General features: G+C 39.9%; 1 protein-coding gene across 11 annotated transcripts in view; it reads left to right on the top strand.

Moving 5' to 3' along the window:
- ANO4 (anoctamin 4) overlaps positions 1–26,611 on the top strand; it is a 201,991-nt gene that overhangs the window by 57,997 nt on the left and 117,383 nt on the right. For 9 of the 11 annotated variants that reach the window (XM_063322711.1, XM_063322704.1, XM_063322707.1 and 6 more), the window contains exons 2-3: positions 3,162–3,368; positions 22,181–22,291. In XM_063322711.1, the coding sequence (XP_063178781.1) occupies positions 3,299–3,368; positions 22,181–22,291 (181 nt within the window). In that variant the 5' untranslated portion in view covers positions 3,162–3,298. The remainder of the gene's footprint in view (positions 1–3,161; positions 3,369–22,180; positions 22,292–26,611) is intronic. The other 2 variants (XM_063322710.1, XM_063322709.1) reach the window with 1 other exon arrangement.

The following is a 26,611-nucleotide window of genomic DNA, read 5'->3' as shown; positions in this document are numbered from 1 at the left end:
GTCAGCAGCTATATAGTCAAGACCAAAGGCAGGAGAAAAACTGCACCAAACACAGTAAATTGGAAACCCTGTCTGCAGTGTACTGCGGGAGAACTTGCCTTTCTTTCTAGATGTCTTGCATGGGTATTGTCGTGCTGCAAAAAGTAATCGATGTAAACTTTAACATCTACTCTTCAGAGAGCTCAGTGCTGTTTTATCGCATCTCTGATCCACAAACCCCAGGATTCGTCAGCAGTGTGGGTTATTTGCAGGAAGAACAGAGGGAGTTTACTCCAGAGTCTGCTTAGTGCCAATAGTTCACCAGGTTTTCATCTCCCACAAGCTGCATGCGTTATTCCCAATAGCTTTTCTACTTCTGATTCGCCTTCCCTTTGTCTCTGCTTTTCTGTGTGTTATCTCGGGATGTATTTTTAACTGACAATATCTCTTTTAAAAGGACTTTCGCCCACGTGAAAACAAGGTAATACCGCAGCTTACTGCAATGTTACTGTCTTACATTTTTGCAGACTTCTAGTTTAACAAAAGAAATGTACATAGAAAAGCAAGATCTGGTCTCTCTCTGGAAAAATCTGAAATGGTAATTAAATAAAGACACTTGCATCTTTGTCCTGTACCTGGTTCTCACAAAAATAATGGAAATTCTCTCTCACAGTCAAGAGAATGTCTTGTGTGAAGAAAATAATTGCAGTGGCAAGGAGAGTATGGTGAAGAACTCCCAAATATATTGAATATATTGGTGACACAGCTTTGGTGTGAACTGTGGTAGTTTTTGAGCACTTTTACATTTTAGATGTCCAAAGAATAATCTGAAAAATTTCCAATAATGCTGGCACATTCTTCCTCAGTGTAGTTTGATGTTATAATTTTATAGCAGCTCTCTTGAGTGGAAGAAACAAAAGGTTGCATATAACCAGAGTGAAGTTGTTGATTGAGCATAATTTTGGCTCTGATCAATCTGCAAATTTTGTATTTCTTAGGAATAATGATCCGGCTGCGGTATCCTTTATTTTGATGTCTGAAAAAAAGTGCTGCACAAATAGTTTAGGAAGCTGAGTCACAGCTGCACAAGAGTGCAGTTTTTGGAACGTGAAGAAGCAATTTACTTGAACCTCAGAGAAATGTAGCAGTCAGTTCACGTTTGGAACAAGTTCCTCAAATAGATTGCTCATTTCATGATGAAATGAAAGCACAGTCTTACTGAGATCCAGCTAGTAAGTATGTGCCCATGCCAGGTTCATGTTTAGCATTAGTAGAATAACTTACGATTCCATTGTAAGCTTCAGAGGGATGGTTGTATTAAATGATATGATAACCAATGCTGATGCTAAAAGGAAATAGTTGTGGTTAATTATTTAATGCCTTAGGGGTAATTGCAGAATATTTTGAACATCATGAGGTTCCAGTGGCTGCACAAGACGGAAAAGGCTCATTTTACAGCTGGGACTTAGCTTTGCACTGTTTGAAGCGCCTTATGGCTAAGCTATTTGACTAACGTGGTCAAAGAAATGTGCTGTCCAGGCATCCTCATTGTCATTCTGCTCACATGGATTATGGCACTGCCTTTCCCAAGATGAATCAACTGAATAAGGTGACTGGGATTTGCTGTCTGTGCTAAAGAAGATGTGATTTCAACAGTGTTTAGAAACAGGCAGCAGTTACGTTAGCCCTGTAACCGGGAGGTGTGTGAGCAGTTTCTGCAGGAGAGTCCTCGTCCCTTCACAGTTCCTGCAGATCAGTTCTGGTGAAGTGCAGCAAAATCAGGTAGCAAGCATGCAGCTTCGATGGCGAATACACAAAGCTGTCTTAAAGGAGAGCAATTCACACAGCCCTTCCTCACATGTGCCACCCCACTGTTTTCACTATTTGCCTACAAAAGTGGCTCCTCTCTTCCCCTTGGTAGCGTATTATGGATCAAAGCGTATTAAGATTTCAGAGTCTCAAAACCTCTTTCATGACCTGGAGGTTCACATACATTGACTTTTAGTGGAACTAGAGGAGCAGAGTCATTAAGGCGTTCTTGGATATTTTAGTGAAGGACTCCTTTCACAGAAATGAGCAGTCGAATCAATAATCAAAATCAATGATTTTGAATGACTGCAACTTACAACGTGCTTACACTATCCACATTTCCAGTTTTTAGGGCCTGCTTTTCCATCTGCTTCTCAGTTTGCCCATTTATATCTGGTTAGGGTTTTTCGTTTGTTTCTTAAAACAGAGTGGTTGCTGATAAAAGCAATAAGAGTCACAATTAAATTAAGTGTAAAACCGTACCATAAAATTATCATTCAGCTTTGTTGCCCAAAAGAGATCGTCTAAAGGTTTTCACCAGAGGATGCTGAGAGTAATTCAAATGAAGTTGGAGCAATTGCATCAATGTGAACATAAGGAAGTCAGACTCAACATTTTTTGCTGTAAGATAATATTTCTTTCTAAGACTGTACGATAGACACATAAGAAATTTCAGCTTTCCTTTTCTCTTTGGAAAAGTAAAGCCTGTTTTTCATCACAATTTCTATTTAAAAATTGGCTATGTGACAAATTTGAGAATGTTTGGTGAGAAAGACAATTTCCACTGTTGTAGGTAATGTTTCACAGGACTGGTGAAAGTGGAATTGTTTTTCAAGCTTAAGGTCATGTTATTGTTGCATGTAGCCTTACACTTTTCCTCAAAACAGACCTTTATTTTTTTTCCTTAAAAGCTAGTTACTACCTGAAGTGTAGCATTTTTTCCATATGATGAGTCTTCCTAACACTTGTGAATGCTCAGAAGAAAGGAAATCATTATTGCCAAGTTCTAGTCTGTGGATCAGAAAACTGTCATTTAATAAATTCTGTGGTAGTTACCTCATTAATATCATTCCATGTGAGCCGTGTGGGTTTTTTTAAGGCATGGATGATGATTCCTCCTGTAGGCCAGTAATGCAGTAAACCATGACTGTGTAGTAATCTAAATAACTATTAGTGTGGCTGACTCTGATGTCTGCAGCACAGCAGCAAAGATGTTCACGTTTTTCATTGTCGTAGAAAATTCATGTTTTTATAGTTTTCTTTCGTTTCAAGAAGGGTGATACAGCTTCGTTTTTAACCCTGCAATTTTTTATATTTTAGTTATTCCATGCTGGTCTCTTGTATCTAAAAGTACTAATTCTTATTCCTGTCAGGTATAAGTTTATCTATTCATGGGGCTGAAAAGCGTGCACAAATCTGTCAGAGGAGAACTGCAGCAAGCTACCCAGTGTCACAGCGTCCGCCCGTGGTCGGGCATCCTTCACTCCCACAAGTCAGAAGGTCAATAAAAATGGAAGCCTCGTCTTCTGGATCTAGTATTTCAGCAGTCACTGGTGGAAAAGCAAAAACCCATCAGCCAGGTAACAGATTTGGCTTGACAACTTTTTCCATTCTGTTTCTTGTGTAATGTGCCATGATGTTGTGAAGCTGGTATCAATAATCAGTGCTTGCATGGAGGTCAATCTGTTGATCATCAGAGCTATCGAATGATGTTTTGTCTATGTTTGGTACATTTTTGTCAGTTATAGATTGTAGGGAGTAACAACATTTGAGACAGTTGAAAGTGGGAAATAAGAATGTAAGTTTAATCATAAAAAAAACCCCATACAACACGTAGTGGTGTCCACAAGGTTAATGCAGAGAGAGCTTTGGGCTATTGTTTTTTAATACTATTCCCCTTATGCACGTTTAATTTTCATGAACCCTGAGCTAATGGCAATGCTCTGGAGGCTACAGGCATTCCCTGTGGAACTCAGTAATTGACACTAACGTTGGTTTTGAACTAAGGCACAATCCAGGGCGTAGATCAAAGTCTTGCTGCTAGAATGCAAACAAAAACTCTAGATCCAAAGGAGATTTTACAACATACATTAACTGGTTAACAAAATGAAACTTTTTAAAAGAAAGACAGAATCTCCTGGGAGCCATCAGAGTCTAATTGACATCATGAGTTCATCCGTTGTTATGTTAATTGCCAGAGCTATTTTAGAAGTATCTTTTCTTATAACAGGGGAGTACATTTGTGCTGGCCACCTTCAGTCATTCTTCACAGTGAAAATTAAACTCCAAATTTCTTTCCTGAGTAGACCAAATTAAGGCTACCCATGAAGTCAGTTTTGTAGCTTCTATATTGAAGGGTCTCAATAATCCTCCAGTGTTGCTGCCCAGGAAAGGGCACGATGCACCCTGTATGCAGCTACTTGGGTGCTGCACGGCAGAGCCTGTTTGTGTGAGACAGTTCTGCCTGCAAACCCTGAGCATGCTTACGTTACCTTGCAGACCTAGTAAATGGCTTAATTTTTATAGAAGTTGAAAATTTAGAATATTTATTGTGGGTTGCTATGCAGGTCTACTGCCATGAGTTTCATGCACCCATACTGTTTAGTCACCATAATCTTTGTCAACATAGATTAATTAAGAATTTACAGTGAGTCATAACCATATGCTTTGTTTATTTCAGTTCCTCTGTTCACTTGTTCGTCCTTCTATTTTTTCAGTTTCTGTTTTTTTCTTTCAAGTACAGAAATTGCTACTACCAAAATGTTGTTGTTGCTAAAGATATATAATCATGACTGCAGCATGTTGAAAGATTGACAAGTAAGCACCGCATCACAGTTTGTGAAAAAACTATCTTGAATATCCACAATAACTATATTCATTTTGAGCTATTACACATTCTACATCTATGTGTTGATAGATATAGCCCATGCTTTACTAATTAACATACAAGGACTATATGCTGGCTTCTGATTGAGAAAAAGATCCCTTTTTATGTAGACCACAGACGTTTCCTAAAATGGAGCTCATTAGTGAGCATCGTTTGGATGATGAATCTCTGAGGAATTTATCTCTCAGTATGGTCATATGAGATTAGTTTTGTCTATCATATTCTGCTCTTTAGACAATAACAGCGTCTGCGACTTACAGAGAACATTCTTGGCAGCTTGGTTCAAGGAAGCATTTGGTATTCTGAGCTTCACTGAAGTTAAGAGGAGTTAATAGTATCCAGAACCTTAAAGGCTGCAGATTTTTAGAAATATGTTGTATGACAGGAGTCTTCTCTTAACCAACTTACAGTGTCATTGTTTCATCTGGAATGAAATAATGTTTTTGTGATTTGGATTAGTCTTTTTAATTCTCTATAAGAACCCTAGGTTTGTCTCTGTGTCCAGGTTAAATTGTAACCGTACGCAAGTAGAGTTTAAGAACGATTATAGTCACGCAGCAATCATAATAAATAGCACTCCTAAGAAAAAAATTTAATTTAAACCTAAAATCATGTTATTCATTCTTAGTCAGCCACACATTAACAGCTGTGGCTTCATAAATAATTAGCCTAATACACTAGTTGACCAATGGCAGTACCTTATCTAAGGCTGTACATTATAAATAGTTTGGTATTTTGGAGAGAAAATGTTCTGACGTATATTAATTACTCAGGTAACAGATCTTCCACCACCATTTTCCAAGATATCCTCCTGCTGTTTCATACAGTAAATTCCTCAGGTTTTTGTTCAATCTAATTTTAAATAGCTCATACAATTTGGGTTCTTCCTTCCATCGGAGTGCTGTTCTCGCAGTCAAGTAGGTCTCGCTGCTGGAGTAGTATACGTTACACTCAATCTGAAATTTCCTTTGTACTACTCCAACCATGAAGACAGAAGGTCTTGTACAGAAGGTTATTGTAAGGATTTAAAATGGTATTTCTAATTCTTATCAATCAGAGAGTTTAGAACCATGGAAAGAAAAGATTGTTGATAAAATGACTTAGAGTTAAGAATGTATTTTTTTCCCTTTAATGGCACAGTGCTTCTGTTTTCTGCATACCACTTTGTTTCCCTTGGCCACTTTTCTTCTTTCCAGACTGACACCTTTAATTATTTATCACGAATTTTTTTTTAATTGACAGCTGTTTCCTTTGTCTGAAGTTCATAGGTAACTACATGCCAAGGAGGAGGAGCTATAGATATTGTTCAGTGTTACAGCACTCCTTTTCAGCTTGCTCCCCTGACAGTTTTATTTGTAGCTGGTAGGGAGCCTGAGGCTGATGGCTTCTGCTGTTACCCGGGGTGTTAGAGTGGCGAGTGAGCAGTAAGTTGTCTGTAATAGGCCTTATTAAAAAAAAAAAAATTAAAAAAATTGTCTGGTGCAAGCTTGCAAAGAAGTAGTGCTCAGCCACAAGCAGAACCACAACTTCTGAGTTCTGATTTTAAGCAGATCAGAAGGTATCAAGCAACTGAAGCAAAACACAGAGGAAAATGGAGAAATGAGTGGAAGAAAATTACTGTTAAAGGTGAAGACTCCTCATACCTTTGCAGGTGCACCAGTACAAGGGAAGGAAGTTCCTCTTAGAAAGGAGAAAAGCAAAGGCAAGTAAAGCAATCAGATGGTACGTTTAGATGCAATGATATTAAGGCAAATACGCATTCCTTACAGAATCAGGGAGGGACAGTATTTTTAGTTCTGAGAAACCTGCAGTTATCATCTCCCAGTTATGCGAGCAGTTCTGGTATATTGCGGCTAATGGGGTACAAGGCTACTGAAGTATAGGGTTCAAAGCACTTTGGGCAAACCTTTGGCTGCTGTAAATTGCTTTACCTCTCCTGAAGACGGTTTATGATTGATGTGTCTGTGGTGCACACAGGAGGCTTATTTTAAAAGTGATGGTAATCAGCATTTAGGTTGTCTGTAAGAGCAGCAGAACCAAGTACTGAACAAGCCTAGAGGAGGTTAAACTGTCATGCCAGTCTGTTCCCTCAATGCCAGGGTTAGGCAAATCTGGGGACAAAAAAAATTCTGGCCTTGCTTCTGACGGTGTTGCACCTTTGCTATGGAGTACACAGGACTTTAGTTTCTGGGTTTCTGCCTGCTCTTTCCATCGATACTCTTTATTCCAAATCAGGACAATGTTGCCTTACTTCCTTCTGTTGGTGACGAATTCCTTTATTCTCAGACTTGGCAGAACTTGTTAAACCTAGTTTCTCTAGGAGTCATTAAATTTGCTGGCTGTGGAAAAATTGCCTTATTTGATAAGTCTAAGCAGCAGTAAAGTGAATTCTGCCATTGTGTGAAACTCTGAGATCTTCTTAGGTCTTCTCTACTTACAATGCTCGCTAACAATTTTTTGTTACCCATTTTGTAATAACAGGGATTCAAAGATTCCCCAACAAGATTTTCTTTCTCTGTGCTTCCTGTAAAGGCCTCTGGTTAAGCCTTAATGCATTTTGAGTTTTATACAGAAGTGAATAATGTAGATATTCATTTATGTCACTTGGATAGATTAGATCTGCAGGAAATCTACACATCCAACAGGAAGGGTTGTCTTTGAAATCATTGCTTTCCAGAATTTAGTAAATACGTAAAGAGTCTTCACTCCAGAAAACACATAAAAATATTCTAGAAATTTATGCTTTCACGAGTATGCTATTCAAAAAGATCTCCTTCAAAGCCAAAGAACGGTACGTTTCGGAATGGAGAACTCTTACTTCCTGAAATGACATAGGCATATCCATGATATTTGGAAGAACTTTATGTTCATTTGCAAGGAAACACCTACTGAAAGGACTGGTTTCTGGCATTACAGTGGAAGTCTAGTGGGGTCATTGGATTTCAGTGAGAATCTTTTTTCAGCTACCTGATAGGTATGTTACAAATGTTAAAGGAAGATAGGTTTGCCTATAGGCATGCTTTTCTTTACTTTTGGATCCTCTTTTTTTTGTTACTCATCAAACTGTAGCATTTTTATTGATGCCTGTAGTGATTGGGCATGAAAATAAGAAAGAAGAGCTAGTGGTGTTGGCCAACAGAACTGACTTGGGAGGCAAGGAAAAATGCATGGTTCTTGAAACTGTGGCAATCAAAATTAAAAGAAAAAAGGAAATGTATGTTTAATGAGCTTAGTCATAACTTAATGAACTTTGAATCATCAAGGAAACTAGAGCTGAGTTTTTAAAAAATGATAATTTACTGTGCAAAAGTTATCCTTTTCTCATCATAAAATGCACACATGCTTGTCAGCATTCACATTTGGTTGTGAATGGTCTTTAGAAGATCTGTGTTAGTCAGATGTGATGTGTTGGTTAAATCACATTGTCTTTCCTTTGCTGACTGGCAGGACATGTGGCATACATCTCTCAGATTAAAAGAATAAACTGCAAATAATTCTGCGAGAAAGCCCTGTCATGCAAATGTTTCTTGGCAGCAAAAGCATGCATGGCGTAGGAGTGACTGATGGAAACTCACCTGAAAACTTGAATTCACTCTGACAGTAGTGCTGTTATCTTACTTGCCTAACATTATTAAGGGTGCAGTCTTCTTCAATACGCCTTCTAGTGGGTGTATATAGAACTTCCTCCCATGTGGAATGAACCATGGAAAAAGCAAGCAGGTTTCAAAAAAGTTTCATATTCCCTTCATTAAGCTAATTTTCATATTATAAAAAGATATGTTTACAAGAAACATCCCTATGCAGAAGGGAGATTATTTTCAAAGAAACCAGACTGCATACTTAACTTTTCACTTTATCAACAGCCTGTGTTCAACACAATGTGAGCTTGATGTACCGAATAGATTTTCTCCCATGTCTGTACCTCAAGCGTGAGCTGGAAATACCTCCCTGCTGAACACAGAGACAGCTCATTCTCCTGACTGTTGGTGCTCTGGAGCCTCTGCAAAGCTCCTAAAGAGAGGAACAGTCTGCCTCAATCACAATGAGTACCTTTTGTCACTAGGCCGAGTGACAGGGTGTCACATGGTGACTATGCAGTATTTTGAATTTAAGAGCTGAACTAGCTAGCAGATGATGCAGAGCCTGAAATCTTCTATCACTTTGCTTAGTCATTCAGCCCATTTCATTCATCAATTTACTTTTCTAGGGCAAAAGCCACTTCTTTGAAAACTCCTGTTCCTAAGCTAAAGTCTACTAAAATGTTCGTTCTACCCGTTTGAAGAAAAGTTTTGCAAACAGCATGTTAAAAAAAAAAAAAAAAGGTAGAAGATACAGCACTGTTTTTTTAATGCTAACTATCTTGTTTAGTTTAAAAATATTTTATTTAGGCAGAAATTGCATCTCTGTCTATCAATTTGTGCTGTACGTGACACACACAAGTACTGAACCTTCCTGGGACCTGTGCATGCCCTCAATAAGGGGCTTCAAAAATAATATTAATAATTTTAAGTGCTGACTTTGAGGGTGTTCTTCTTCTCTGGGGAGTATGTATTTTTAAACTCAACTCTTTTCAAAGACTTATTTTTTCTCCCTTTCTGCTTTGATCAGTCCCCTGTTTGCTATTGTAAAATGATCTTTCATTCACTTTTGGAATCAATTATGTATGGTTACTTTAAAATCAGTACAGCTCACCCTCAGGTTTTGGCTCTCCTAGCTGTTCTTAAGTTTACAACATGCAGTCGCCTCACAAAGGCTGCAAAATACCACTTGCTCTGGATGTTCTCTATTCTTCCATCCTCAGTGAGTTTCCTCTCTAGGGCAAACTTGTCCAAAATAGGAACAGGCAGCCAGGTGTGGCTTAACACCAAACAGGGAATATCGTTGATCCCAAGGCAAGGTTATAATGTCCCGAGACCAGTGTACCATGATTGTCTTAAAACAATTAAGAAAATTCTTTACCACTTTAGCCTTTGCTGAAGGAAACAGACAAAATATGTAAAATTTTGCAATGCTTCTGGGAGAGTAATGACCCATTTTATTTAAAAAATAGTTTATCATTCAAGAAGCAGTGAGAGAGACTTTGAATAATCAGTTATTATGTTCCTGTAACGCTTGACTGAAAAATGTGGCTTTTTCTTAGCTCTATAGTTCTTGCTAAAAGGGGGCTTAGTATTATGTAAGCCTCTATTTCTAATGTATTCCAAGAAAAGATTATTGCAGGTAGACTGTCAAAAGTTGGAACAACTAGCTTCTACTTTGTCAGAGATGCTTTTCAGATCAGAAAAGGATTTTGACTGTAACAGGGCTGCACGGTGTTACTAATTTCCACAAAAGGTTGGTTCCAGTCCAAAAGATGTCCTAACACCAAGCTTGCTGGTTCATTCTGAAATCTCAAAATTAAGCCAGACCTTTCTTTATAATTAAAAAAAAAAAAAAAAAAAAAAGGGTGGGGGCTTGCTCCTTGGGTGAGTAGATATGATACAGGTAAGTGCACCTAGGCACTAAAACCTACTAGAAATTCCAACCAGTGCAATGTACTGAGGTGCCAAAAAAAGCCCAAAACCTCAAAAGAATTGCATAAAGCTCAAAAAAACAGTTTACAGCAGGCATAAGGGCAGCAGCGAAGCAAAGGTGGCATCATTTTTGATTTGTTCCTTGCTCCTGAAGAGAACTCCCTTTGGGTCGTACAGACCGCTGCCCTTCCCTGTGCCATGAGTGGCTGGATGTCTCAGGGAAGCAGAGTTGTTCCCTGCATGCTGGATAACTCCACAGAGGCACAATGTTTGCTAGTCACATCCTTGGGGTATGCAGTTCCGTACCATGCTATGCTTTAGGGGCCCAATGGAGCACAAAGCATATGCATTTTTGAGGTCTTCATTACTGATAACATCCAGTGTACTTAAAATAGAAAAAGGGAGATAGCACTACAGTTCAGTACTTTATTTAGACCTTGATTTAGGAACGTACCTAGCACAGGAGAGGAATTTAGCACCTGTTAGACTGCTGGCATAAAGAAGTAACCTGCACTTCCATGAGGCTGGAAGGTTTTAAGGGTCATCAAAACAGCCTGTACTTTCAAGGCCCTTTGTACTGCCAGAATACCTGAAAATGGTGACCCTTGCCATTCAGAGGTTCTCCTACTCTGCTTAGTGCCAATTACTGAAAATAATCTCTTTTGGATAGGTATCCTGTGTGAACAGCCCAAAACTAGTCCATGCATTTTAACAACAAAGTGCTCTATTTCTTCTGTTGGTAATTATAATAGGTTGCAGGGCTTTTTAAGAAAGGCCAAAGGCACCAGTATTAGGGGCAGGATTCCTGCTGCTTGTGAGGTACTCTCAAAGACAAATTAAAAAACTGAGAAAGAATATTTTTACGCAATCAGTATATAAATATTGCCTCCATTCTTTAGCTCTAATTTGTAACTGAATGATGATGTTTACCTTAACTCTCCCTAATTAGGTCTCCACACGCTCAGACTGGTAGGCTGGAACCATATCCTCTCCCTATGATAGACCAGGGTGGAATTCACTGCTCCACCCTTGGTTTCTCTACAGGAAGGTATATTTCATGGGGTCAGCATGATAGATCTTGCCTGAGGTGAAAGTAAGAAAGGCTTTGCAGTGACAGTGAATTTTGGAGCTTCGTGGCCCCTGGCCTGGATGTTAGGGGTTATGATCGCACTGTAACTGAGGAGCAGGCCCATTGGGTCACAAAGGCTGGAAACGAGACAAGTAAAAGCAGGAGGGAGGAATGTGATGCGTACCTGTTAGCTCACAAGGGACATTGCGTATAAAAGGAACAGCTTTGTAGAGGAAAGGGGCATTGGCAGACATGAATCATTATCATCTAGATGAAACCTTCCACTCCAGAGATCTATAAATCTCTGCAAGTTGGAAGGGTCAGACTGGGGATAGACTCCTTGCCCTCTTCATATTCCCTTTGCCTAAGCAACTGCTGTCAGAAATAGGATCCTGTGCTGGATAGACTTCTGTTCTGCTATCCTGTCTTTAGGATAACCATTTTCACATTCCTATGCTATGTTCATTCCTCAGCAGTCTCAGGACAGCTGAAGTTCCCAAAATGGTTTAGCTGTTGATGCTTTCTGTGGAAATGAATTACCAGGATGTGTTTAGACTGTGAAGGCAGCAATAGGCTATGGTATAACGTGAGTCTGTACAATTGGTTGTTATATTAAAATCCACCTAGAAGAGACATCTGGTATCTTATAAAAGCTGTCTTGATGTCCCATGTTATAATGAAGTAAATCTTCAGTGCCCTGAAGTTATCTGTTAGGTCGTGCCTCTTATCCCTGTGCAGTCAGCTTTTCTGCTTGTCTCATCAGTAAACTGCTAGCTTGAGAACTGGGAAAGCTTTTTGCAATAAACAGTTTATTCAGCAAATGTTTTCTCCCTCTCCTCTTTATGAATTCTCTGCTGACAACTGATATTGTTAAAGGTAGACGTTAACTAAAGGATTTATCATTCACAAGTAGTTAGATTTTGCAAACATGGACAAACGTTTGAACATATGTGATAGTGATGTTTGATAGCTATGTTTTGTATGTGTACTCACAGTGTAAGAGGAAAGAAGTAGAACTAAATGACAGTAATTCCTACTGTCATATCTGTGTAAATAAGAGTAGTAGGAAATGGGCTGAATTGTTAGTCCGTTTAGATCTCAGACTTCTTTCTAGATTCTCATTTGCAACATACAGCTGTGCAGAAATGTCGCTGCTTAGTTACTGTGGCTTTCTGCTGTTTTCAGACTGTCCCCTGTGGATCCCTATCCCAGGCATTGTGGGACCTGAAAAGGATAGCTTTGTTCTCACTAGGAGAGTACACACTTCGGTGCTCTATCTCTTTGTATTATCAGTGATAGGGGGTAGGTTCCAAAGCCTCATTGTGCAACAGTCTCTCTACTGATCATATAGGGGTCTGCATAAGGGCCATTTAGAGCCAGGCAACTGGAAATATTAGACATAGGAATATGTGACATGCTGTGCTTGGGGCTTCTGTGTGGACATTTGGATCCTTTCAACTCTCAGAACATTGAGGCATCCTTTGAGCATAGATGGGAAATCATGGACTCATAGAATGTTTCGTGTTGGAAGGGACCTTAAAGATCATCTAGTTCCAACCCCCCTGCCGTGGGCAGGGACACCTCCCACTAAACCAGGTTGCACAAAGCCCCATCCAGCCTGGCCTTGAATGCTTCCAGGGATGGGGCATCCACAACTTCCCTGGGCAACCTGTTCCTGTGTCTCACTACCCTCAAAATAAGAATTTCTTCATAGTATCTAATCCAAATCTACCTCTTTAAATGGAAAACATTTAAAACCTTTACCCCTCATCCTATCACTACACTCAATCCCTGATAAAGAGTCCCTCCCCATCTTTCCTTTAGGCCCCCTTTAAGTATTGGAAGGCTGCTGTAAGATTTCACTGGAACCTTCTCTTCTCCAGGCTGAACAACCCCAACTTTCTCAGTTTGTCTTCATAGGAGAGGTCCTCTAGCCCTCTGATCATCTTCGTGGCCCTCCTCTGGACTTGCTTCAACAGATCCATGTCCTTCTTGTGTTGAGGGCTCCAGATCTGGACACAATTCTCCAGGTGGTGTCTCACAAGAGCAGAGTAGAGGGGAAGAATCACCTCCCTCCACCTGCTGGTCATACTTCCTTTGATGCAGCCCAGGATGCGGTTGGCTTTCTGGGCTGCAAGGGCATATTGCCGGTTCATGCTGAGCTTCTCATCCACCAACACACCTAAGTTCTTCTACTCAGGGCTGCTTTCAGTCCATTCTCCACCCAGCCTGTATTTGTGCTTGGGATTACCCCAACCCGCATGCAGGGCCTTGCTCTTGGTCTTGTTGAACTTCATGGGCCCACCTCTGAAGACTGTCCAGGTCCCTCTGGATGGCATTCCTTCCCTCCAGTGTGTCAGCCACACCACACAGCTTGTTGTTATCATCAGACTTGCTGAGGGTGCATTCAGTCTCACTGTTCATGTCGCCAACAAAGATGTTAAACAGCACCGTCCCCAGTACCAAGCCCTGAGGAACGCCACTTGTCACTGGTCTCCACTTGGACATCGAGCCGTTGACTGCAACTCTTTGAGTGTGACTATCCAGCGAATTCCTTATCCACTGAGTGGTCCATCCATCAAATCCACGTCTCTCCAATTCAGAGACAAGGATGTTGTGTGGGACATTGTCAAATGCTTTGCACAAGTCCAGATAGATGATGTCAATTGCTCTTCCCTTATCCACCAACGCTGTAACCCCATTGTAGAAGACCACCAAATTTGTCACATGCAATTTGCCTTTAGTGAGGCCATATTGCTTGTCACCAATCACCTCCTTATTTTCCATGTGCCTTAGCATAGTTTCTAGGAGCATCTGCTCTATGATCTTGCCAGGCACAGAGGTGAGACTGACTGGCCTTCCCCAGGTCTTCCTTTTTAAAAATGGGCGTTGTTTCCCCTTTTCCAGTCAATGGGAGCTTCGCCAGACTGCCATGACTTCTCAAATATGATGGATAGTGACTTAGCAGCTTCATCCGCCAGTTCCCTCAGGACCCGCGGATGCATCTCATCAGGTCCCATGGATTTGTGCACCTTCAGGTTCAGAAATGAAGAAGAAAGAGTTTGTGTCCTTTTGCACAGCAGTCCAATGGTTTGGATGCTTGTCCTTGTGTGAGACCTAGATTATCATCTCTCTGCAGCTGTTGTCTCATTTGAACTTGCTGCTTAAGAGATGCCTCCCTGTTGATGATAAGAGCAAGGTGTTGGCTTTGACTGCCCAGCGTTCATTCTGGGTAGTGACAGAATCAGAAGTGCAAGAATTGAGAGCTAGCAGGACCCTGTCCCTGTAGCCTGGTGTTTGGACTATTTTGCTGGGAGAAGAGTTTTTCAAGATGTGGCTTTGCACCAAGGGATATGCATCCATTTGTCTGTGGAAAAGGTGTACACAGCATGACAGAGAGACAGAGAGCGAGAGCAGAATGTAGGACTCCCCCCTTCTCTGTAGTTTCTTGGCTGAGTGGACTTCTCTGCACCTGATGCCAGCCAGGGTTTAATGGAGGGGAGAATGGATAACTATATGTCTTCAAAATACTAGTCTGTGGTAAGTTAATGTTAGGTGTTTAGAAATCCTCCCTTCACTACTTCTGTTCCTGAAAGATAAGAAAAGAGTTTGTATTAACATAATTAAGCATATGTCATGCCTTACAGTGTATTGAAATGCAAAGGGAAACTATTTTTAAATTGTCTTTCAAAAATAATTCCAGTATTGTTATTACCATACCCTTGACATGACCATGCACAGAGACAGCTACGGTATAGGTTCTTCATGCTAAATAGAATGATTTGGGGGTTGAATATTTTTTTTTCCTAACATTCATTGTACTTTCCTATGGGAAATGAAGTAGCCCTACGTATTTATTCAAATAACTTTCAAAGCATTGTTAAAACTAACAAGGCATTTTTGTGCTTTTACACTCGGCTTTTGATTCCTGGATACTAACACGCAGACACATTATTTTATCCATAATCCATGAGAAAACCATTAAGAGGAATGGTGTTTTCCGCAGAGTGGAAGATTTGATTAGCTATGCTGAATAGTGACAGAGTATACTCTTTTTTTAAAGGTAACTGGTGAACCAATTAGGACTATCAAGACTTATAACCAAGTCCCTACATATTTCTAGACATATCTACCAGGTCAGAGGTTTTTTAAAGGTCTGCAAATATTTACACAGGATACCTAATTTTTTCAGTCTTGGAAGTATATTGTGTGTTCATGCTGTTATGATGGAGTGCTTTGATATAAATCAGAAGTCTTTAAAGGCCTCTCTTTCAATGTGTATCATTACCTATTATTTCTAACTCTTCCAAAACCATCGATGTGCTTTGTAGAGAAATGGTGGCAAATCCCGTACCAAAAAGTAGGGAAATTAGTAAAACCGGGGTCTTTAAGATACTCCCAGTTTGTCACCACAGGTACATATGCACAGGCACTACCATGCCACACAGAAGCTATTACAGATGTGGTAGACAGCTGGTCTTACCCTGATACGATGCACTATCTTAAGTATACAGATATGTCAACAAGTTCTCTAAAACAGAGAATTAAACACATGACTTTTCCTGTAATTCTCTTAACTGTGAACTTCAAAAGGAAGTCAACACTGGAAAAAAGCATCAAAATGAAAGAGAAAGGGAACTCGTCTTCCCCCAATTCTTGTAGAAATCTTGAAGTTGTGTTGAAGCTGTAAGGTGGCGGAAGCTTAGTGCTACTGGTAAGGAGCAAGGACAGAAGGAAAGCTTCTGCGTAGTGGTTTTGTTCCAGAAAGGAGTCAAGTGCTGGGCTGGTGGGCCAAAGAATTGCAGGTTGAAAACGGAGCCTTTTTCTTCTGTGCAGAGAAGGGGCAGCTCAAGGCAGGACACAGTATATGTTTCTGCACCATGTCCTGAGAAGATATTTCTGAAATAAGACATTCAGCCTTTTGCCCTGACTTAAGTGAGGCTTTTGATGGGAAACTGTGTGTGTCCAAGGGAACTGCCTTCTTGTATGGGTGTATCTGCAGCCACCTCGCTCGTGTGCAGTAGCCCAGCTGGGATCGAGGCCTCAATGGGTTAACAGAGTTCTTAGGAGATGCAAGGACTGGAGGAGGAAAGGTGAGTATGACCCACCAGTGTTACTGCCCTGTGCACTGGCAGCTTGCAGAGCATCAGTGTTAACCTGGCCTCCCAAAATACCATCTGACGTTTCCAAACATTCTTGTTCTTAAATCCCTGTAGGGAAGGGAAAAATAGATCCTGAAAAATGCTGATATTGCATTTTTCATATCTGTTCAAGGGGAAAACAAACACTGAGAGAGTTATTCTTCATGATGCAAAACTCATTTCTGTGTGGATTCAGCCTGTGCTTTCAGGAACTGTTTCAGCTGTACGTGGAGAGGACAAACCCTTCCACCTGTACAAAAGAGTTGTAAGGAAACTCTGAAACTTCCTCTTCTTTGTTTCCTCTTTTTTGTCTCTATTGAGGAAGGCAGTATCTACACTACAGTTACTCAAGAGGAAACAGTGTTTTATATTTAATATGAAAATGACCAGGATGAAATCAAATGATGCTGCTGATACTAAGTTTTGGACCTTCATAATTACAGTCCCATAAATTATAATTGATTATGTTCTCAAAAATATGGCTCTTGACCACATATGTTTTAAACATACCTAATTTTTCCTTCTCCCACAACTATTTATTCCTCTGTTTCTTGTCTTTAATTGTTATGTGATATTTTATCTTATCAACAATACTTTGCCAGTGTGGAACTCTGCACTATTGCACTTGACAGTTTTAAGAGCAGCAAGAAGAAACTGAATAATTTTAATATATGAAAATCTGTCTAATTTAATCACTGCAGCAAGATTGATGTGCAGAGTAACACTGGCATCCAGTTTATGCTGCAGGAGAGAAAAATGCTTAGGCAGAAAGAATATCACAATACTTTGCTGGTTTGGTGAGGAACCAAACAGAATAGGATTTCTTACAGAAAACAATCCGAGTTTCTCTCTGACCTATGTAGCAAAAGCAGCTTTCTTTTAAAGACTTGCTATAAGACATGCCAGCCTTCCACCTAATGATACGTAATCAACTATCTCTGAGCCACTGCTTTCAGGCCAACTTTATGTTTCCAGGAAGGCATGTCTATATTAATATACACTTGGATAAATCCTATGACTCAAAGAATAGCTTCTTTTTTCTGATGCAATAATTGAACCAATATGTTTTTCATGTGTTAAGGTGCATTGTCCAGTGCAGCCATGGGATGGATGCTGGGGACACCTACTGTGGTGTACGTTTTGTCTCGTTCCTGTCACAGAAAATACAATCCCAGAATTGAGATCAGTAAAGCTATTGATTTCTTGCGTGTATAGCTCTGACTACATGTACAAATAACGCTTTAAACAATTTCCATTTGAAACTGTGCTTTTACTGTGGATGACCTGCCTAGCACTTGCAGTGAGAACGCAGTAGAAAATGTACTTGTGGGAGGGTGATCCTTCACCCCATGTTGACCTGGGGTTGCCTTTAGTGAAAAGGGCACCACGCACAGCAGCTTTCTGCTTGTTTTAAAGAAGAGGCTCTGGTGGGAAGGAGAAACTTCTCTGTAGAAACCACAGACAGTACTTAATGTAGCAAAACAAAACTGCTCCTATTAAATATTCCCTGTTAGAGGTGGATGGGCCTGTGATAGGAGCATCTACCCACATGGCATACTAGTTATTTCCTACTCGTTTTTAATGTCCATGCTGAATTACAACCGTTGCGAAAGTGTGTGTTTGCTGACAAAATGATTAAAAAAATAAATAAATAAAAAATCACTATGCTGATAAAAGTCATTGGCTAGCTGTCTTTTCAGAAACATCTTTTGAAGCTGTAAATTTTTCTCTACATAAACTTCTAGAGCTGTAAACAAAACATTTGTTTGCACTTGCTGAGTTAACTGGACATGAGGGAGGGCAAAGAAGAGAGACTGATTTCAGAAAGCAACTGAGTCGAGTATTTCTATTCTGACCAATGAGCAGAATCCAAGTGGTAAAACTTCTCAAGAAGCCCTAGCTGCCTCAATGAATTACAAAGATCAGCTCTGTTCTCACACGTCCATTCAAAAATATGGAGAAAATATGAGCCCTTTATTTTGCATTGAGAAACAGCAGCACTTGTTCCATCAGTTAATTTTATATTCTTTATTTTGGTGCCAAATACTGAAACTATGCGTGTTTTTCTGTGTACCCAAATGCTCATGCTCAATTTCAGACAACAGTGTGAAGGGTATCCATCTGCAAATATGATTTGCACATCACAGGGCATGTATAAAAATGTTCAGCCTTTCAAAATCTGTCTCCAGGTGTTTACTGTGCAAGAAAATAGATACTTGCTTGTAAAGTTCATGTCTAAAAACCTGATTGTGATAATTGGCTAGATACTAAATGCACGTAAGAAGGCCTCATCCAGCAAAGAACCTGAGTCTGTTCTTAATTTTAAGCAGACACAAAATCTTACTGCAGTGGGAATGACATTGTTTAACATTAGTACCATATTGACTACCTTGCTATGTAATTTGCTTATCTGATGCGTGTGATCATTTTAATATTTAGAAGCATCTTAAAAATTCAGGTTTAGAACAAGCTATCTCATTCAGTCTTTAAAAATGAAATGCCTTTTTATAATCTTGCTTGTTTTCCTAATCTAATTAGTAGAAACCCTTCAAAACAAATAAAAGAAAACGTGTGCTATTTTATGCATTACTTTATGCATCGAGTACATCAGAATGAATGCCACAAGCTAATTTAAAATATTATTTCAGTTGAACTAAAACATCTCAGTAAGTTGAGAAAAATCTCAGACAGGTCTTTTAATAAAATCACATAAAATTTGGTAAATCTAATATTTATTTCACTTTAATTTGTATATGTTTATTTCTCATATTTCTATGGAAAGAGGGTATTTCCCTCCTAACCTCACAGGCTGTGCTGCTTAGAGTTTGCTCAGTGGGACTTGTCACTGATAAAGCACAAAACAGCAGCTGCTAAAGCAAGAAGGAAGTGCTAAAGCCGAGCTAGTGATCTCTCAATAGCAACAGTGACACCAGATACTGTCTTGATTTGTTGGGTTGGAGATGTGTGGTAAGATAAAGAAAATAAATCTCTTTTGGACATGGGAGAGAACACTCTGGCCTTTTCCAAAGAGCTGCTGGGCTAAAACTTCTGACTGCCAACAAATCAGCAATCATTAAGTTTGCAATCATAAGTCCACGACGACAATCATAAGTCCACAACCTGTCACGTTGGGGTTGTTTCTCTCAGCTAAAAAATGCAGCGCTCCCTACTGCAAAGTGGGTGCTGAGAGAGGGGGAGGAGGGTAGATGCAAATGTGCCCTGATTCAAGTCTGTTTATTGATACCACAAAGATCATGGGAGAAAAGAAAAACTGGTTTTGTAACCACTTAGAAGCTATGATGTTGGCAGGTACATTTCTTTTTCTCCCTGTGTTGTTGAAGGCAAGTTTGTGATTAGCCATGCATTAAATCACAAATGACTGGTAGAAGATTATGGTCTACAATTCTGAGTGAAATCAGAGGATGATGTTGTTGGTCTGATACTTGTGCAGTGAGGATAGATATTAAGGCTACTGTGAATCAGAGAAGCATATGACACTGTCTGTGTGGAGTGTTGGAAGCTCCCCATACTGCAAATGAGTCAAATACAGGAGAGGAGATTTGAATGCAGCAAAACTTGTCTTGGCTTCGTAGGCTGTGTTAGGGGTCAACAACAGCCAGGTTTAGGCTGGACATTTTCCGTTCACTTTCTAGACAGTATTTTTGATTAATTACAAAGTGGCTTTGAAATTGAATATGTACGTTCTCCAACAGCTTCATTTTATTGAGGCCTGTGTTTACATAGTCCATCTGATATCAGCACTTTGGGATAGCCATTGCTGGCTGGCTGTCACTTCCTCTCTCCCTGGCCCAATTAGTTCTGATCTGTTGGAGATGCCGCAAGGATTCTTCTACCTTCGTGTGTTCTGAGGAGCAGTGGTTGGGTGTAACAAGGATGGAGGGCTTTGGGGAGGAGGAGGTATTTTATATTTGTCAGTATTGTCGTTATTTTGCTCTTACTAGGGTTGAAATGGAGAAGAAAGTCCAGCAGATTTGAGGAGGCAAATATGTAATTGTGTATGTTAAAAGTGGTAGCTGAGTATTTAACAAGAATTTGAATGATATCCCTTGCAAAGCTACTTAACTGAATTTTGTCCATTACTTACTTCTCTACCTCCATCCTATTGCTTTTAAGTCTTTTGCAGCAGCTGCAGTATTTTTTCTTTGTCCCCAGAATTCTCTTCTGGGGCAAATACGAGCCTCCCACCCCTCAGGCCATCTGCAGGTTTCCCTAGGCTGCTATTATATGAATAATCAGCTGTCTCACTTAAGAAATTCTCTTTGTTCTACATCATTAAATGCTGATTCCTGCTGCTGCTATGACAGATCACTTTATGGGAGTCTACAAGGGGAGCTGTCTCTGATGTTAACAGTGGGTCTTTGCTGTGGAACAAAAGAATGTGCTGGGGCAAGCATGAGATGGTTTGAATTTATAATATTTAACACTGGGAAATAAAAAAGTCTGAAGCTGGTGTATGTATACCCATTTTGAGATCTGTATTTCCAAGAAGTGAAGAAGGGTCTTTAAAATAGAGTTGAGTGGTTTTGTGCCCAGGAATATAATTCATAGGTCTCATCAAGGCAGGGGTGAGATAGTCCTTTGGTGAGGGGATGGGGAAGATGTAATGGGTTAGAAGGAATTCAAAACAAGACCAGCTTGTTATAGGCGGACTGCAGAAGAAAGGAAAATGCTTCTATCAAAAGCATGAGTGATACTCTCTAGTGAAGGCGTAGTAATGGACTAAATGACCTGAAGGTTTCTTCTTCCGCCATGGCCTTTTGTTCTGAAGTCCTTTCCCAGATATCTCCCTGACCACTGCAGCGCTCTGCTAACTCTGTGTATTAGTTGCTTAAGAACATCACTTCTAACAGACCCCTTTGTGAAAGGTCAGGTTGTGCTGCTGCTTTTTAAAAACTAGCCATGTGCCCAGTAGCTCCCTCCTTGCCTCTGGCTGTATCAGAGTACCCTGCAGCCAGCAGTTTAAGCCCGTATGCGCAGTACCCTTTCCTGTCTACTCTTGACGTGCAGCTGCCTCTCTTTACACGGAAACAGTGTGTTTGCGAAACTTCCTCCTTTCTTCACTCATGTTGAAAGAACACTGATACAGGCAAATCTTGTGCCTAATTACATGTGCAAAGCGGTTGGAAACCGTGACCCACTGGCCTATGTTTTTATTCTGCAGTGCTTTTAAACAGCAACTGTTACATACCAGCATGACCCCTTCAGAATGGGCGGCAGTACTGGATGGAGCACTTCCTAGACCATGGCATGCCATCAGCTTGGCATGTGAGAACATATGGTGTCCCATGGCTGAAACGTGCTGTCCATACTCTTTTTGTCCTAATGGTTGTTTTCTGTCCTGAGAATTAATTCATCCGTTGTGTGTTAGCGTGTTTCATTTTGGCCTGGTTGTTCCTGTAGTGCTGTGTCATTTGTAGCAACACCTCTTGTCTGTTTTCACATTTCGGAGTTAGTGTTGTAGATGGTATGGTGAAGGGATGCTCATGGCATGGCGGCACATGTTCACCTGAACGAGGGACTCGCCAGTGGTGACTCTGCAGCATTGCTGATAGCAGAGAATGTTATTGTTTCATTGTATTTAGCCTTAAATCAATACATGTTATATCTAAAGCTGCTTGGTTTAAAGAAAAATTGGTTCTGCTAGGGGGAAAAAAAAATTAAGTAGCTTTATTCAATGTGTATGTTCCCTAACCTGAAAGCCCCTCCACTGGATTTTCAACTGCACTGTCACAAACCCCATCAATCTCTTCAATTTCTTCAGAAGGAAGAGAGGATTTGCAGGTTAACCGGCTGGAAACGCAAATATGGATAAAACCAGACATAGAGAAGACAGATGTGGACTTTTCAGAGATTCTTAATGCAATACAAGAAAGTAAGTTATTCCTTGGATACAAACTTGAGTTTATGGTAGAAGAAAGAGTCAATTGAGATGCATTGAAATTATAACTGAAGGAACATACAAAGTGATGAACTGAATGATAAGTGAGTATGTGTTACTAAAACCTGTGAGGAAGTTCAATGGGTTTTTGAAGGCCAGTAAGACATCTTTTACTATTAGAGAAGTCATAGTAAGGTTTGAATTATTATGTACCTAAGGATTCCAGCGGTATATATTTCCTATGCAGAAGTAATCAGAAATATTAAGATTCCTGTTACTTTAATCCATTATTTAAACTCTTGAGTGGCTGTGTGAAATAATAATGTCCTGCAAATGCTGCAGTCTGCGATCTAAGACTACATTTGAAGTTCCAGATGTTCCAAGGTGTTGGGGTATATTCACATTTTTGCAGCTGGTAATTTTTGGGATCAGAAGTGATGGACTTGTCACAACAGCTGAAGGCCCGTGTATCTTAGATACATATGAAACCGTCTCTTTTCACATGTAAAGTGCTGTGGACTAAGAATTGATTGGTCTGTCCTTCTTAAATGCAACAGCAGAATGATATCAAGACTTGCCCTAGAAGAAATGCCAGTCTTGTTAACAACAGCAGAAGATGCACCACCACCCCCAAAACTGACTCAACTCTGGAATCCAAAAGAATCTGGAATTTCAGTGGGAATTTTCCATAATAGGTTAAAAACTCTTATGCAGGCCAGCAATCAAAATGCATGGCATGACGACATTGCTAGCTGCCTTCCTGGTTTCCCTCTTTTCTAGTTTTATTTTAAACTGGATGTTTTGCGTAGCAATTTTCTAAAGTGAGAAACAGCTACTTACATTCTTGAATGCTAAAAGATGTATAGGAATGTGTAAAACCCTGCACTGCTCCTGATTATGTGAATCCATGTGAATAAGGAACCACACAGTGGTAGGCTCAGGTCATGTGGTGGTGTTAGTTGGGAGGTGGAAGGGAAACTCTCAGGTTAGTATAATGGTAGTGGTAATCATTTGAAATTGAATCACCTGATTGTTTAAGCTGCAGGTTTAGGATGAACTCTGTGGTTTGTTACTTAAAAAGCTTTTCCCATCAGGAAACCTAAATATGACATCTTACTTTCTCCCCTCTTCTCCTTACCTACACAGCCCAGATACAGGCCTGTGGGCGGTTGGGATGCGGACTGGAGAGGCTGAAAAAATATTATAGTCTTTCAGAGGCTGAATAGATGCGATAGACAAACCAAGGATAAACAAATTCAAGTTGGGAAGAGACCACATTGGAATATGAGAAACAGTTATCTTCTCTATTTCAAGCACATAGCTGAGGAGAATAAAAATGGATGATTTGTTTATAACAGTTAGATGTCAAGATTAGATTTATTAACAGTGTTTGTCCAAAGCAGCAGCTTTTCTAAATGGCCATATCTCAACTTCCCTTGGTACTGTGTTGTACTTCAATATCATACTCTCTGATGATATCCTTGTGCTGAATAACTTCAAATTTTCATTCAAAGTGGCACTTATATATTACTTTTATTCCCAGTTTTTGTTAGCATTGAATGAAAATTAAAAAAGGCTAATGATGCTTTAAAGACCCCTTTTTTTTCTTGCTAAAATGAGTTTCCTGAGCATTTCCCTTTCCAGGAGCTGCCTCACATAACGTTAGCTAGCTGGTGTATCTTTCTGTTTAGCAGACTGACAAGAGCGATTATTCAGTAGCAGAGATTTTATTTATTTAAATTTAGTTATTTGAAACAAACATTTTGTTCTAAAGCTACATTCTTTTTTTTTCTTCTACCCTACTGAATCTCTTAGACTTCAACTGAAGATAAAGATTTACTATCTCATTATTTGCTTTTATGTGAATATACTACTATTGTAAAAGACTTAAAAGTAATTTCTCCTGCATCAGAGCTAAATTCTGTGTTTAGATACGTTAGTTCATGATAGAGTCTTAAACACATTTTTCTAAAGATTTCTGGTAAGTCATTTATAAAACAGTTTCTTCTTGACCACAGGATATTCAGAAATTATCTATCGTCTATCTATTGTTCAGAAACAATAATTAGTAATCTGAAAATGGCTACAGACACTCTGTAAAATAGGGGATTGCAAAACAGGGTGATGCATCTGACCTAAACCAAACTAGTAAACTAGGCAGCAGAGGTGTCAAGGATCTGCACGATCTATCTGTCAGATATAAACCAGAATTCCTTATTACTGCCTCCTCGCAGCCTGTACCCATGCCACAGCTCCAGCCAGGAGCCGGGCAGCTGGGGGGGCACCAGGGGCAGCCCCAGCCCTCGTCATCGGGTACCTCCCTGGTGCAGTGGGGCTGTGACCAAGCAGGGCAGGGCTGTGGGGAGCTGGAGACTGTCCCTGCTGTGGCATCACTGCGTTAGGGGCTGACAGCCCTGGGGGGCTGAAATGGGGTCCTGGGTCAGGGCTGGGGGGCGGGGCTTGCCTTAGGGGTCCAGGCAGCGACAAGTCAGGGCTGGGGGTGCCCTCAGGGCCAAGGCAAAAGCTAGCAAAGGATTTTATGGCTGTTTCCTACTAATTACACTGAGAAGATGGACTTCTTGTGGAAAAGCAGTAAATACCTTAAAAAACCTTCAGATTTCAATTTTTTTCATTAATTTCCATAATTTGCTTCAATGTAGGAAACTTATTTTCATGGTCATTGCAGTAAAGTCAAAATTCTAAAATCTCTGGCTTTTTAGAATATTTTCAAAATCCATAGAATGTGTTGGGTTGGAAGGGACCTGTAAAGGTCATCTCGTCCAACCCCCCTGCAGTGAGGAGGGACGTCTTTAACTAGATCAGATTGCTCAGAGCCTCATCAGGCCTGACCTTGAATGTCTCCAGGGATGGGGCCTCCGCCATCTCTCTGGGCAATCTGAGGTTTGCATTAACATTACATTAATCCAATTTACATTAACTCTCTAGAGGTTTAATAAAAAAATCATTTGATTCTCACATTTTAATTCTCATAGTCTGGAAGCCAGAAATCAGTGAGTTTCCTGAGATAGGGTTGCTGATCCACTATGTAGTTACCAAATGTAGCATTTGACATGATAAAAAATTTTGGGCTACATGGTCTCTGTAGGATGGCCTCCTTGAAGCAAAGATTTGTAAATTGTACCTGCCAGTCTTACTGAGCGCAGAACAATGTTTGTATCCAAAAATCGAAATAGATGCTGTAAAAAGATAACACACAGTATTAGATGCAGAAATGTTCATGGGTTTTCACACTCAAACTTTTCTGCTTTGCAAGTCTCTGCAAAACAAATGTTTTCTACTTGGAATTTTTATTAAGGTGTATTCTTTGATACCAATAATTTTTTCCACCACCATTAACATGTGGAAATGGCCTGTACTTACTTTAAACATTGCCAATGAGATTTTTTCAGAAAATTCACTCTTCAATGTTCCTGATAGGCCTAAAAGCTTCCGAAGAGTAGTTTCTGAAATATTGATCTACAACTTATATTATCCAAAGCTAGAGTATACTCGGTGGCTTGGTGTGACAGTTGGTAGTAAAATGATTATTAATTAACAGAAACTTGATCTCTGAGCATGCTTCCATCTTGCCATGCTAAAACATAGTCAGGTCCCATTTTTGAATGAACATTCTTATTTTTAGACCCTTCAGTTTTTGAATGTCCATCTTCAGAAGGTTAAAGGAGTTATCTTATCCTTGAACCCTAACTAAATCACCTTCTTTGTCCAAAGTGGCTTGTGGACCCACTGAGATTGTGCACAGACTCTCTTTCAGAATTTCCCACCATTCAGTTTTCAGACTATGTGGTTCTATTATATTTGAGATAAAAATATTTGTATATCCACATTTTTTCAACTCCTCAAAGGATTATGAATTATCAAGTCATTATGATTTTTTTTCTGTAAAATGGAACATAAGGGGGAGAAAAGGACTTGCATATTTAAGCTGATGTAAAACCAGAAGGGGAATTCTTAATATCTCCTGTAGCAATGTACATGCTGCTTTGTATTGCTGTTAAATTTCACTGCCTAAAAATACATGACTATACGCTAGCACCAGTCTGTCTCTCGGATGATAGGTCAAAAGCATATACACAATAAAATAATTATATGTTATTCTGTTCAGATCATATGTGGATATGTGCATGTCAAGGTCTGAAGGGGACAGAAAAGGTGGAGCCGTGGAGCCCTGATTATGCCTTTAGCAACGTTTGGCAGCACAGGCGTTCATGTTCATTGGAGTGGAGTGGCTGAGATAGCTACAGCCAGCGGGAGAGTTGGCTTGGAAGTACCATCACCATTATGAAAGTAAAG

This window comes from Chroicocephalus ridibundus, chromosome 1 (genome assembly GCF_963924245.1).
Source record: "Chroicocephalus ridibundus chromosome 1, bChrRid1.1, whole genome shotgun sequence".
NCBI lineage: Eukaryota > Metazoa > Chordata > Aves > Charadriiformes > Laridae > Chroicocephalus > Chroicocephalus ridibundus.
This window is presented reverse-complemented; position numbering and strand designations above follow the sequence as displayed.